We start from the raw sequence: 12,877 nt of genomic DNA on the forward strand, positions 1-12,877 counted from the left end.
AAGATCGTGGCTATACTCATCAGCAACGAAGATCTTCCCATGTACCTTAAGTAGCGAGGGACTTTTAGGTCTTCCCTCAATGATTTCGAAAGGTGCTTTTCCCGTAGAAGTATGGACAATATTATTGTGCGCATACTCTATAAGAGGTAAGTACTTTTCCCATTGTGAACGTTAATCTATTTCTGTAACTGTTGGGATAAAGGTGCTACACCTTTTCGCGCCCGGACATCCAATGTCCGCCCGCCCACGTGTGTACATACCCTTATTCTTCATAACGTATGAGAATAAGGATCTCCTCATCTTTAGTCTTGTGAAGCTGCTCCACCCACACCGGCTTGTGCTTCTCCCCTTTCCCGCACGCACCTCACCACGCACGCATCCATGCACATGTGCACTCATCAATTGGTGTCAGAGCTACGGCTAGGCGGCGGCGATGATCTCTCGACGACGGTGGATCTCGATCGGAGCTCAGCGCTTCACGGCACCGAATCGGGCTGATTTGGGGCGTATCCGACACGGATCAAAGAGATCGGGCGAGGTCGACGGTTCCCGGTTACTCGGCATACGCAGCCCCTCTCGGACAGTGGGAATCCTGAGAAGCTTGGAAGAGAATCTTGGCAGAAAAGATGAGATCTACAGGAACACAGAGTTGAGCAACAAGAGATCTTGAAGCTTGGAGTTAGAGAAAATCTCGAGCCAAGTAGGTCATCAGAGAAAGGGGGAGGCAACCAAGCCAGGGAATCGAATGAGCATCGACGAGTGCAGTAGATTTGAGCTAGAAGCAAAGGGAATCGAGCAATGTGGTGCAATTTAGAGGAAATCGAGTCCAACCTCAGGAAGGCAAGCCGAGTAGGAACAAAGAAAACAAAAGACCTTTTGAAAGGTCTATAGGCAAGATGTACTCGGGCAGATGAGAGGAAATCCGAGTACAGAGCATGGGAATTCGGGAGAATTGAAGGCTTGCACCGCGTAGCAGACAGAGCAAGCAGCCGGGCAATGAGAGCAGCAGGCAGCAAACCCAAGCAATTGGGACCTTGGCATCATGAGAAATTGGGTGCAACAGGACGAGCTTCGCAAGGGGAGCATCTCGGCAGTGGGTGATGCAGTAAGGAGCAAACACATGCAGGGCTGAAGCAAGGACACACATGACCCACACACACCCTTGCTGCCCATGCTCTGGCTCGTCACAACTGCAGCTTGCAGATTTCGATAGAAGCAAACAATTTGAATTTCTTTTTAATTTTTAGTCCCCCCACACACATTTGTGTGTGCAAGGGGACGCTCCCACAGGGTCCTCGTCCACCTCGCCCTGACTTTTGACCCCGTTCTTCCTCACCTCCACTCTCCATTACGGCATGCAAGTTAGGGATGGAGTAGAAAATCACTGTATACATGATGATGCCGCTTGGAAGCAGTACAACAAAGATCTCTCCTTGAAGAAAGTTCATCAAAAGGATTACTCTCCATTAGAGCAACTGCATGGAAGAGCATATTTGTCACAAGAGGAATCTCTATATCAGTATCCAAGAGGGATCTTTGTACCCTCCAGATTTTGATGGGAATGGGATCGTGCTAGCTAGGCTAGATAAAAGACGAACATCAGGTACACAAGTGAGTGTGTGCATGCTAGATTATCACTCAAGCGAATTAGGTTCCAAGATAGATTAACTTGGACTTATAAACACGATCTAGAGTAGTTTGCTAACCCATCACAAGTTCACCATAAACAAGAGAGATGTAATGCAAACATGGAATGGCTTTGTTTATTCATGAAATGAGCTTTAAGTAGCTCTAGAGCCTTGCACCACTACATGTGGGATAATTCCACATTTTCTCTCCTTGATTCATACTCTAGTGACTCTAGGACAAAGCTCATACTTTACAATCCTCCCCTTGAGGTTTGGACTAGGACAATACATTGAAGATTCTTTATCCACTAAGGATGACACATAGTATCCACACAGGATGTCAGTACATATCCACTAAGGATGACACATAGTATCCACACAGGATGTCAGTACATATCCACTAAGGATGACAGATGATCTCCCCTTGGGATTTGGGCTACAACTTGATGAAGAAAGACAACACTCCATTCCAAGAGCACAAACAACATATATCCCCAATCCACGAGACAAACAACATAACACTCCAATTTAGGACCTACACTCCAATCCAAGAGCAAAAACAACACTCTAATCCAAGAGCAAAATCTTGAAAAATGTATGCTTTGCTCTAATCCAAGAGCACCTTCATCTTCTTCAATGTTTTATCTTCAATTGCTTCATGGTCTTTGTCTTCTAGCTACACCTTGTTGGTGCCAATGATGTTGATGTCGCCATAGATTTTTCTTGAGCTTTATTGAAAAAACAAGTGCAATGCAAAAAACCACCGATGCAAAAACTAACATGAATGTGAATGCTATTTGTTGTTGCCGATTTTCCCTCCCTTTGAAGTGAATTTTGGAATTTCTCCATGGTGCCTTGGAGCGGTCTTTGCACTTGGAGACTCTCCAAGACCAGTGTCTGGAACTTTGTACATGCTCATATCCTTGATGATAGATATAAAATCATACGTTGCAAAATTGTTGTGCTTGGTTGTAAGATTTTGATTTAAATGCATACTTTATAATTTCCCTTCAATGTGAAGTACCTCGTCACTCGAGGTGAAGTCACTCTTCACACACATTTTTGGTTGATGATCTTAGGACTTGTCTTGAGGCATTGGTCTTGGGCTTGAGGGAGTTAAAGTGACTCGAGCTTCCGTTGCATGGAAAGCGACTCCAAGATCATTGATAGTTCACAAAGTGTGCTACGTGAGAACCTCTTCTTGAGAGGGTCTTTGGAAAACGAAGATCTCATCGTAAGCTTGAGGACCACTTAGGCAGACTTGAGAGGGTGCTGAGCATAAATGAACTGAATTATCGTGTGCTTGGGAAAGCTGGCCATGCAGTGGGAACGACCGGTAGGCGTACCTCAAAGGGGTATGAGCCGCTTTTGATGAGGGCTATCGGGTCCGTGAGACCAAGGCACTGGGGCATGAGGACAAGGGTCTTGCGGGATCTTGCGGGCGTGTGCCCATGTGGACCCAAAAACAAAATCCAATATGCCCTACTGAGGAGGCATCGCGTCCGATCGTAGGCAAAAAAGCTTTGCGCAGGAAACACCGCTTGCGGACACACTCCAAAGCTCTCAAGTCAAATGCATTCAAGGTTTGACGTCCGCCCACGTAGATGAAAACACAATCGGCCCCTCAACCTCGCAAGGCCCCCAAATATAGCACATTCACTTTAGACCATGCTGCCAAAGCCGGCTCCTTGTCAAGGGAGGCACATTTTGTAAAGTTTGAGCTTGCTGCTGCAACAGTTCAATCGAGAGCAAATTTGATCAAATGTGCCCCGAAATGAGCATGGGTTGGCTCATTTGAGATCTATGCTTGAGGGGTTGGACACACACACATCAGTAGCAAAGATTTAGGGCTATGAGAATCTCAAAAATGAAGTACAAAGCAAGGCTCAAAGCTCATACACGCACACAAACTCACACACACCTGAATATGGAAATACAACTGAATGGGCATATGGTGTTGGAATCCGGTCGAAATGGGGCACTTGAGGGCTCTATGGAGAGCTTGCGAGGAGAGTTTCAAGATGAGATGATCAATGCTTGATGGATGAAAAAAGGGAAAGACTAATTGAATGTGAAAGCCACTAAAAACTGACACAAAAACACTAAATGCAAATGCAAAAATGGATATTAATCCTCTCCCTAATCAAGCCTACCTAGCCATGGAGGGTAGTGGCCTTTTGGGTGTGCCTTGTCCACACATAGCTAGACTAGGGCTTAATTAGTGAGAAATACAACTAGTTATGGAGAATGCCAATGGATCGTAATGATAATTAAGAAATGTTAATTACTCTAATGAAGATGTTAATCACTAACACACAAAAGCGTAACAACAAGTCTAGCTAGCATAACCTAGAGCTCTGATACCACTTGATGGGAATGGGATTATACTAGCTAGGGTGGATGAAAGACAAACATCGTGCACACAAGTGAGTGTGTGTAGGCTAGATTATCACTCAAGCGAATTAGGTTCCAAGATAGATTAACTTGGAATCATAAACACAATCTTGAGTAGTTTGATAACCCATAACAAGCTCACCATAAACAAGAGAGATGTAATGCAAACCTGGAATGGATTTGTTTATTCATGAAATGAGTTTTAAGTAGCTCTACAGCCTAGCACCACTACATGTGGGATAATTCCATCTTTTCTCCTTGACTGATACTCTTGTGACTCTAGGACAAAGCTCAAACCTTACAGATTTCTATATGGGAAGGCATCAAGATTCAACACACAATTTAGACTACTCTCTTCATCGATTAGAAAGTTGTCAGCATGCAACGCCCATGCTCATTTTGTCTTCCCTGTTGGATTTCACTTTTGCGAGGCTACATGATCCTGAATAAACCACCCTGGTTCCTTATTTATGTACATGAGCATTTCAATAATTATTAAAAACATATCCATACTTTTTTGCACTATTGTTTATGATAAAACTGGGTGGTTGACGTGGAGCTCTCATCTTCCAACTTTCACCAAAACTCCCTTAGAGTATCATGGTCCAGGTCAAAAAGTGTGTACGCCCTCATTTTATAAACGAATGTATGAGGAACTGTTGAATTAATTGGGATGCAAGCGATTGCTATCAGGTGTACACTGCATAGAAACTATGTCTTTTGCTCAATTCATAATTTTCAATCATCCATATCCAAGAAATCACAAAAAGTTTAAATAAGGTAAAGATGCCCCTATAAATTTGTCACAAAAAACTTTATTTGGGCAAAAATTGAGCTTCAAGCGTAGCAAGTGGAACTTGTAGATGGCTCTTCATCTGAGAGTAATGAGGCCCTCGATTATTCACCGTAGCTATAGGTTTGGAGTAGCATGTTCCTATTGAACACACATGTTAGCATGAGATGAAACCCATTAAACACATACTATACAATGCCAACTTAGAAAAATATGAGCAACAACACAATCTAGATCTAACCCCTATATTGAGCTTTCTTGATAGATATTATATCCCAAGCTCTTTGATCAAGAAAGGGAAAACCCACACACAACCTTGAAAGCGGATGAGGTCATGGCCACATAATAGAGAGGTTGAAAAGAAACACGATCGATGCCCTTCAAACTTGCATGCAACATAAGCGCTAAACATAGAAGGTGTTATGAGCGAGTCTCGAGCTAGAAGAGAGTGAGAGAAGGCGCTAACAATCAACAAGAACTTGAGACTTGATTATATACTTAATCTTGATTAGAAGACTTAGTGCTTGGTTAACAACTTTATTACTTACAAGACAAAGCTTCATTACAAGAACATGGCTAGATAACAAGGCTAAGAAATAAAAGAGGACTTACCTTCATAGGAGCCTCACAACTAGTGTTGGCAAGACTGAGGGGATTGTAGCCCAAGGCCTCTATTTATACTAGAGTCTAAGGAGGTTAAGGAATCTCTAGGTTATGACTTCTAGAACCTTCCAATTCTTCTAGTTCTTCTAGACTCTTGAAGATGCTTCTTGGACCTTCTAGATTCTTCTACACACTTCTAGAACCAGATCCTTCTAGGTGCTTCTAGAACATTTTGGATCCTTCTCGATTCTTCTAGGTGTTTCTAAAATTTTCTAGATTCTAATTACTTCTAAAATGTTCGAGAAGCTTCTAGATGTTTCTACAGTCTTCTAGATTCTTCTTCAAGTTTCTAGAACTCTTCAGAGAGCTCACATTCCATGATAGAAGGAGAAGTAAAAAATTAGCTCCTAACATGCAGAGAATCAAGTAGAGAGTTGATAGATACCCCTCACGATGACTCAGATACATACAGAAAGCACAAACCAAAAGGAAGAGGAGGGGTAATTTCAAATGAAACCCATGAGTGAGCATGGGAGACAATCAACATGGCATCAGTCTGACTGCCCTAGGCACCCAATCTCACACACAAAGAGGTAAAGAAGATCAAGCTTGGGACGTCCACTACAACATGGCAGGGGGGGGGGGGGATGGGGGCATATATATATAGAGAGAGAAGCACACAATTAGCCTTTCCCAAAACCCACGTTTTTAATTGATCGCTTGTTGTGTGTGGTTGAATTTTTTCTTCTTCTCAATATGCCTTTGGGAGCTCTTTTCTGATTTAGAATGCCAAAAATATAACGTCGCATGTAGAAGCTTTTAACTAACCAAAAAAGAAACCTCAATAGCTTTGTTGCTCTTCTTCTTTTTGGTTTTTTCAAACAAAGCCTTATGTGTGCACCACAATGGAAAAAAAGAAAATCGCCACCCACCCTGACACTTAAAATTGGTGCTGCCAGAAGATTCCACTCGTGTCCGACCACGCCCATCCCCTCACGGCGATACACTGAAGTGCGTAGACATCCCCACGAGCAGATCCACTCCAAACCTCCCTGCTACGAGCCTGCGACCTTCGGGAACCCTTAGGGACCTTATATTATTTCTTACTCTAATTGGACCTTACCTACTTTTCAAATTTCATGTGATATTAGTGTGGCGGCTGGCTTGATAAGTGGCCACTGGTCTTTCATTTCACAGCTGCCTTCCCTGACAAGGTACGTGACATGATTTTCGTTTAATTTTAAGAAGGGAAAATTACCAAAATACCCCTCTAATTTGAGGAAATTCCCAAAATACCCTTGTATCTATTTTGGTTGGAATGTTCAAGATTTTCTAATCTTCATTCGTTTTTGACAATTGAGATCCGTTTTTGAGTGCTCAGCATGTAATTTGTCACCAGTTACCATCGCAAAAAAGGCAATTATGTCTAAAAATAATGAAGCAATTCATCTCCAAAGCCTACGTAACCAACTCAAATTGTAGTTTTAGCATCTTGTACGATAGACAATCACTCTTCTTGTGAAGACCTACAGAAAAATTTATTTTTCGAGAAATTTAGTCTCACAACCAGGGGTATTTTGGGAATTTTGGAAAATTTGAAGGGCATTTTGGGAATTTATGACAAAGTATCAGGGGCATTCTGGGAATTTCCTCAAATTAGAGGGGTATTTTGGGAATTTCCTCAAATTAGAGGGGTATTTTGGTAATTTCTCCTTTTAAGAATGCCACCGTAAATCGTCCTCACCTTGTTACGAATCCTGCTCGACAAATTTGTTCTTCCTTTTATTTTGAGTGAACGCTTGTGCGATCGTGACACTCAGTTCGCTTCGACGCCTACGCACCATGGACTTGGATTGGGAAGGCAAGCACATTTTGGCTCCGATGGTCAGAGTGGTGAGGAGAGAGAGAGAGAGAGAGAGAGAGAGAGAGAGAGAGAGAGGTAACTCGAATTATGGATGAGTACAGTGGATCTTATTCTTGCATTGTGTGCAACGAAATCATGTTAGGGAGATAGAAGAAGGTCAAGTTCATCGTGGTTCACTAGTTGCAAGAGGACATCATGATAGATGTATATAGAGGAAATAGAATTTCGTAGTATTGTTTTCCACCTGCCTGTTTTCAGCTGCATCTATTTGTTTGATGTTCATAATTTCTTCCTAACAAGAAAACATGGGAAAAAAAACCTCTCAAAACACTCCCAAGTATTTGCATCACTAGATTTTATATGTTGGGAGCGAGGACTCATGACTGCTGGGCAAATTGCGTGCTTGGCCAGCCTTGACGTGTGTTTTGTGTACTCAGAGAGATCAAAGAGAGGTTTAAGATGCTTTCCCTACAGATCGGAGTTTCATAGTCAATCATAAAGTGCAAACAAAAATCTAGTCCAATCCTCGCATTGTTGGGATGTAGGTGAGGGGTTGCAACAACGCGTGCTATCCATCCTTAGAGTCTACATTGTTAAAATTCCCACAAATGTGGCAATGTAGCTAGCAAGAAAATGCTGTGAAAGTCGACGATGCAGAAGCGTAAAGCTAAGAGAGAAGGCAGGCGAGAGAAACAGAAAGAGAGTTGCTGAACTAACCAATTGGGAAATGAATTAATGTGTGTACAATGGGGGACTCAGGGTGGACTAATATATTAACTTGGGTGCCTTAAATGCCCCCCCACAACAAATTGCCCTACCCAGAATCATGGCAATAAGTAAAATAAATACCTAAAGACAAAAAACTAAGTGGGAACACATTCACATTGGGCCATTCACTTGAGATGCTTGAACTTAAACACCCTTTGTGTAGATCATAGGGACGTAGGAGGACGAAGTCGATAAAGAAGCTACCATGGACACCCCAACAACAACTGACTATTGGATACACCTCGGATTTGCTACCACCACCCTCTCACCAATGCTATCTTGAGCACTAGTTGCCTCATAGACAATTGAACTGTAGACCACAGTACGTCCATGAATCCCCATTCATGAACTGCGAACACATTACGTTCAAAATTTCTTAAGATAATGAACTTGGGCTCGGCGGAGTCGGTGCGTGTCGTTCATAATCCGGCCAACAATAATGGATTGTGCACACATCCATAGTATTTTGTATACGTCACATTCGTTCCTTGCCAGATGTATGCGCTTTGAACTCCGACTCATGAGTTCAAACATTGATAACTTGAACATTGACACATGGAGTCCAAATCATGTAGAGGGTGCTGTCAAATGTAGCGGAATTAAAATGGTGAAGATCTAGGTTTTACACTTCCACAAATCCTTACTTCTTTCCCTGCGTTACTGATTACTTTTAACTTGAACGATGGTTCCTTTTACTTTCCCTGAAGAGAGGGAATGTGTCACAAATTGATGACGTGGCAGTGCTCGGACACACACACGTTGACGTGGTTGATACACAAAGATGATGTGTTAGTGGATGCTTTTTCTAGCGAAGCTAACCTCGTTGCAGATTCGATCAATCACGAAGAACCGATCTTGGCTTTCGAGTCGAGGTCCAAAGAACCCCCACAGGACGATTCGATCATTCAAGAAGAACCGATCTTGGCTCTCGAGTCTAGGTCTCAAGAACCCTCATAGGAAGTATTATGTGTTCGCATGATTGATACGCATGCATTGTACGAGTGTTGCATTCGTGATCGTTTCCTGTATTTTAGTCAGCATCTTTATGCGATCCCTTTTCCTAGGTATGACATATTATACGTTGAGTACGTTTCACTCATGGATGAGCACGGATGTATGCGGATTTTTCATGAAAAGCTGAAAAGTATGCATTCAAGGAAGTCACATTCCATGTCTCTTCCTTGGCATGACACAGTTGTAGAAAGAGCACATGAAAGTATGAGCACCAAGCATGGGCATTTCCATTGTGTTTTGCCACAGTTGATTGATTTAGATCAGCACGACAAGATTCGATCTCATTGTTTGGGTGTGTGTGGTGAACGGGTTAGCACTCCGTCTCTTTGTTCATCTACATTGCATGCATAGTCTTTGAGGAAGACAAGATTTTTTCCACTCACTTTACATGGAATAGGTATGTTCATGGTTTTGTGTTGGAAGTGGTTTCAGGAATTTTCAGCCATGGAGATTCTTGAAGAAGAAAGAAGCATGACTCTCGACGAAGTAGAAGCATTGAAGGAGCCACAGAAAACTTTGTGTCGCTTTCGGCGCGGCCCAAAGAAGCGAGCGTTGCAGACCTTTATGAAGTTCAAGTACCGCACGACCTACACATCAGAGTGGGCCGGCAAAGAGTCCCTTCCAGGATTCCGGATGCTACTGGCGATCTCCCTCAACGCCATACAGTTCGGTACTAGTACCTCACTTTGAAAAGGAGGGGATGTCAAGTGACACATCCAACCCTATGTGTCCGTGGACAAGCTACAACACGACAAGGGTTCAGTCAGTCCACGACGACAAGGGTTCAGTCAGTCCAGTCAGTCTAGATTAGAAGTGATTTGGTACTTTTGTGAGTCTATTCGTAGACCGTGCATGCCCAGTCACTTAGTGTAGATGCATATCCTCTGGTTGCACACAGCATGATCATCAGTATTCCCATCAGAATCCATCAGATTCCATTAGGGGAATTTTCTAGTGCATTTAGCCTATTCTACCTATTTTTGGCATTTTCACTTATTAATTTAAGTGACTTTCCAACAAAAGTAGGTAGGGCAATTTGGGTAAGAAAATATATAAGCAAACCAAAGCTAGCACTAAATGGCAGAAGAGGCAACAGGAGCCAAGCTCAGCAGGCAACTTCTCAGCAAGACCAAGCCTTGGTGGATTCCCTCCAAGCAACAGAACCCCCATGCTAGCATTTTTCCATCAAGCACCTTGCCTTAGTGTTTTTGCATCAGTAGATCCTCGCCGCAAGCAAGTCCCAAGCATAGCGTTTTTGCATCAACATCATTGCCATCAAAGCACAACTCCTAGCGTTTTTGACAAGACAGCAAGCTAGCGTTTTTGGAAACTTCAACCCTAGCATTTTCTGAAGATCCAGTGTTTGCAGATTGCGGCCTTTGCAGTCTTCAGCCTAGCGATTTTCAGCATTAGAAGACCATCAAGATCAGCCCAAAGAAGTAGCAGATTCAGCCCGGAAAGACCATCAGTTTTCAGCCTAAAGAAACCTCAGTTTTCAGCCCTAAACCTGCAGATTTTCAGCGTCAAAGGACTCACAGAAACAGCCCCAAAATCAGCGTTTTTGGACTAGCCGCAGATTTCAGCCCATAGCATTTTTGGACAGCAGATACAAGATTGCAGATTTCAGCCCTTAGGTCGGTTTCGTCATCACCGACATAGCCTAGACTTGCATCAGTCTCATGCATACCATTTGTACCAGATTGTGCAATCATAAGTAGACCACTCTCGCCGACGAGAGTGGGGCCTTCGGAGTAGGGTTTTACAACGTCTCTGGTGTCGTATCTCTCCTCTCTCTATCTCTTAGTCTCATACACTTGCACGCACAATGTCCATTCACTTTGTTTGTGATCATAGCATTCTCTCATTAAGAACGGAAGGCTCTCCCTTCCATAAGAACAAAAGGAACCTTGAGCACAGTTTGGAGCACTCATCTTGAGCAAAGCGCAAACATTCATTCCGCTGCACCTAACAGAGAGTCTCCTTCTTATGTTTCTTCTCAAGCTTCGCTTGCACATGAGAAATGAGGAAGACCCTCCTCACCACGAATGATAATGGGAGAGTGACTTTTGGCATTTAGAGTGAGTGTATTGTCTGTCCGATCAATGAGAGGGTTATGTTCATGAAACCATCGAATGTCCAAAATCATCACATTCTGAGAGAGGAGACACAACAAATCTTCTACGGAAGGAAGCTTGCTGAACAGTGAATAACACATCAAGGCACTCTTGTGTAATGAGAGAGTCCATACCGGGAGCGAAGCCCGACACCTCGAGAGGAGTTGTCTGGCTAACCTCCAAGCGGGCTCTTTCGACAAGAGAGTCACCAATCACATCATGCATATTGCCTGAATCAAACAAGATCACCATGCGTTGACCATTCACATGACCATAACACTTCATGAGAGACTTATCTGCTATATGATCATTAGAAACTTGGGACACACTAGTGTTCTCATTTATGGCATTAAGAGAGGATGTGGGTTCTGCGGGTTCTTTAGGTTGGTTGGATCCTTTCTTAGGACAATCTCTTTTCATATGACCTTTAGTGTGACATTCAAAACATCTTTTGTCTCGTGCATATTTGGCTCGTTCTTCAAGAGTTAGCCAACCTCCTAAAATTCCTTGAGCAGATTTTTCATCAAGCGTTAACTTAGGGTTTTCTTGACTTTTAGCTTTTCCTTTTCCCTTAGGTTCATTGTGAGGATCCTGTGCTTGAGAAATAGAGGAAGATTGATTAGGAGAATTATTGTTGTTCTTACCGTTCTTACCATTCTGCGGGTTCTGAGAATTCTGAGAGGTACTATGAGAAGACTTGTTCTCCTTAGGCTTACCTTTGTTGTGCTTCATCTTCTGTGCGAGAGCAATCGCTACCGCGTTGTTGAGATCGATGGGGTCGAGGACTTCGACATCGAACGTGATATACTCGTCCAACCCGAAAATAAAAGCCTCTTTACGTTTTGCATTCGATTTGCATAATTGGGTGTTGAGCTGCAAAACACGGTTAGAAAAAGACATGATGGGGTGCTTGAGGTTACGCCAATCTTCTTTTAATCGGGCTAGGTACTGTGGCGGCATAAACCGCGCCTTGAGCTTGTCTTGGAAGTCGGCCCAATTGAAAGAAAGGGGTACGCCTTCCTCAGCTTCCTCTAGGTGCGCGGCCAACTGTGTCTCTTGCCATGCTTGATACCAATTAATGGCATCACCGGCAAGATACATGGCTACCGTCAAAACTTTACTATTCCCTGTTTTCTTAGTTGTCGCAAAGTAAGCACTAAATTGATGCAACCAAAAATGAATAATGTTAGCATCCATCTTACCGTCATACTTACTGAACGTCAACTTCTCAGTGACTGGGTTGTTGGAATCTGCATGTCTACTTGTGCTACCTGATGAATTGCCCACTTCCTTGAGTGCCTCGGATTTCGAGGTGACTACCTGTAGGGCCAACTCTTACATGCGTTGGTCTCTTTGCGCCTCACGCTTTAATACCATAGCCACTCGCTTCTCTTTGGCTGCTATGCGTAGAGCTTCGCATGCTTGCTCGGCCGCCAAGCGCTCTTGCTCACGCTCACGCTCCAAGGCTGCCTTTCTTTCTTCGGCTGCCAAGCGCGCTTGCTCACGCTCACACTCCAAGGCTGCCTTTCTTTCTTGCGTTGCGTCTCTTGTTGTAGCATCATGTCCATCATCATCTTGACAAAAGCCTCCATAGGATTTGGTGCAATTTGTGGCGTAGAAGGGGAATAATGAGGATTGGGGAACAATCCTCTTGGTGTAGAAACTTCTGCTTCTCCAACTCCATTCTCATCACCTTCAC

The 12,877-nt window shown here is 43.3% G+C and overlaps 1 protein-coding gene across 1 annotated transcript in view; it reads left to right on the forward strand.

The window, feature by feature from the left end:
- Positions 1 to 7,153: 7,153 nt before the first annotated feature.
- LOC147440044 (Aldolase-type TIM barrel family protein) overlaps positions 7,154 to 12,877 on the forward strand; it is a 36,887-nt gene continuing 31,163 nt past the window's right edge. Inside the window, exon 1 of the mRNA XM_086484451.1 lies at positions 7,154 to 7,311. Within this exon, the coding sequence (XP_086340577.1) occupies positions 7,261 to 7,311 (51 nt within the window). The 5' untranslated portion in view covers positions 7,154 to 7,260. The remainder of the gene's footprint in view (positions 7,312 to 12,877) is intronic.

The sequence above is a fragment of the Adiantum capillus-veneris genome, chromosome 16 (assembly GCF_014529385.1).
Source record: "Adiantum capillus-veneris isolate H3 chromosome 16, ASM1452938v2, whole genome shotgun sequence".
Classification (NCBI taxonomy): domain Eukaryota; kingdom Viridiplantae; phylum Streptophyta; class Polypodiopsida; order Polypodiales; family Pteridaceae; genus Adiantum; species Adiantum capillus-veneris.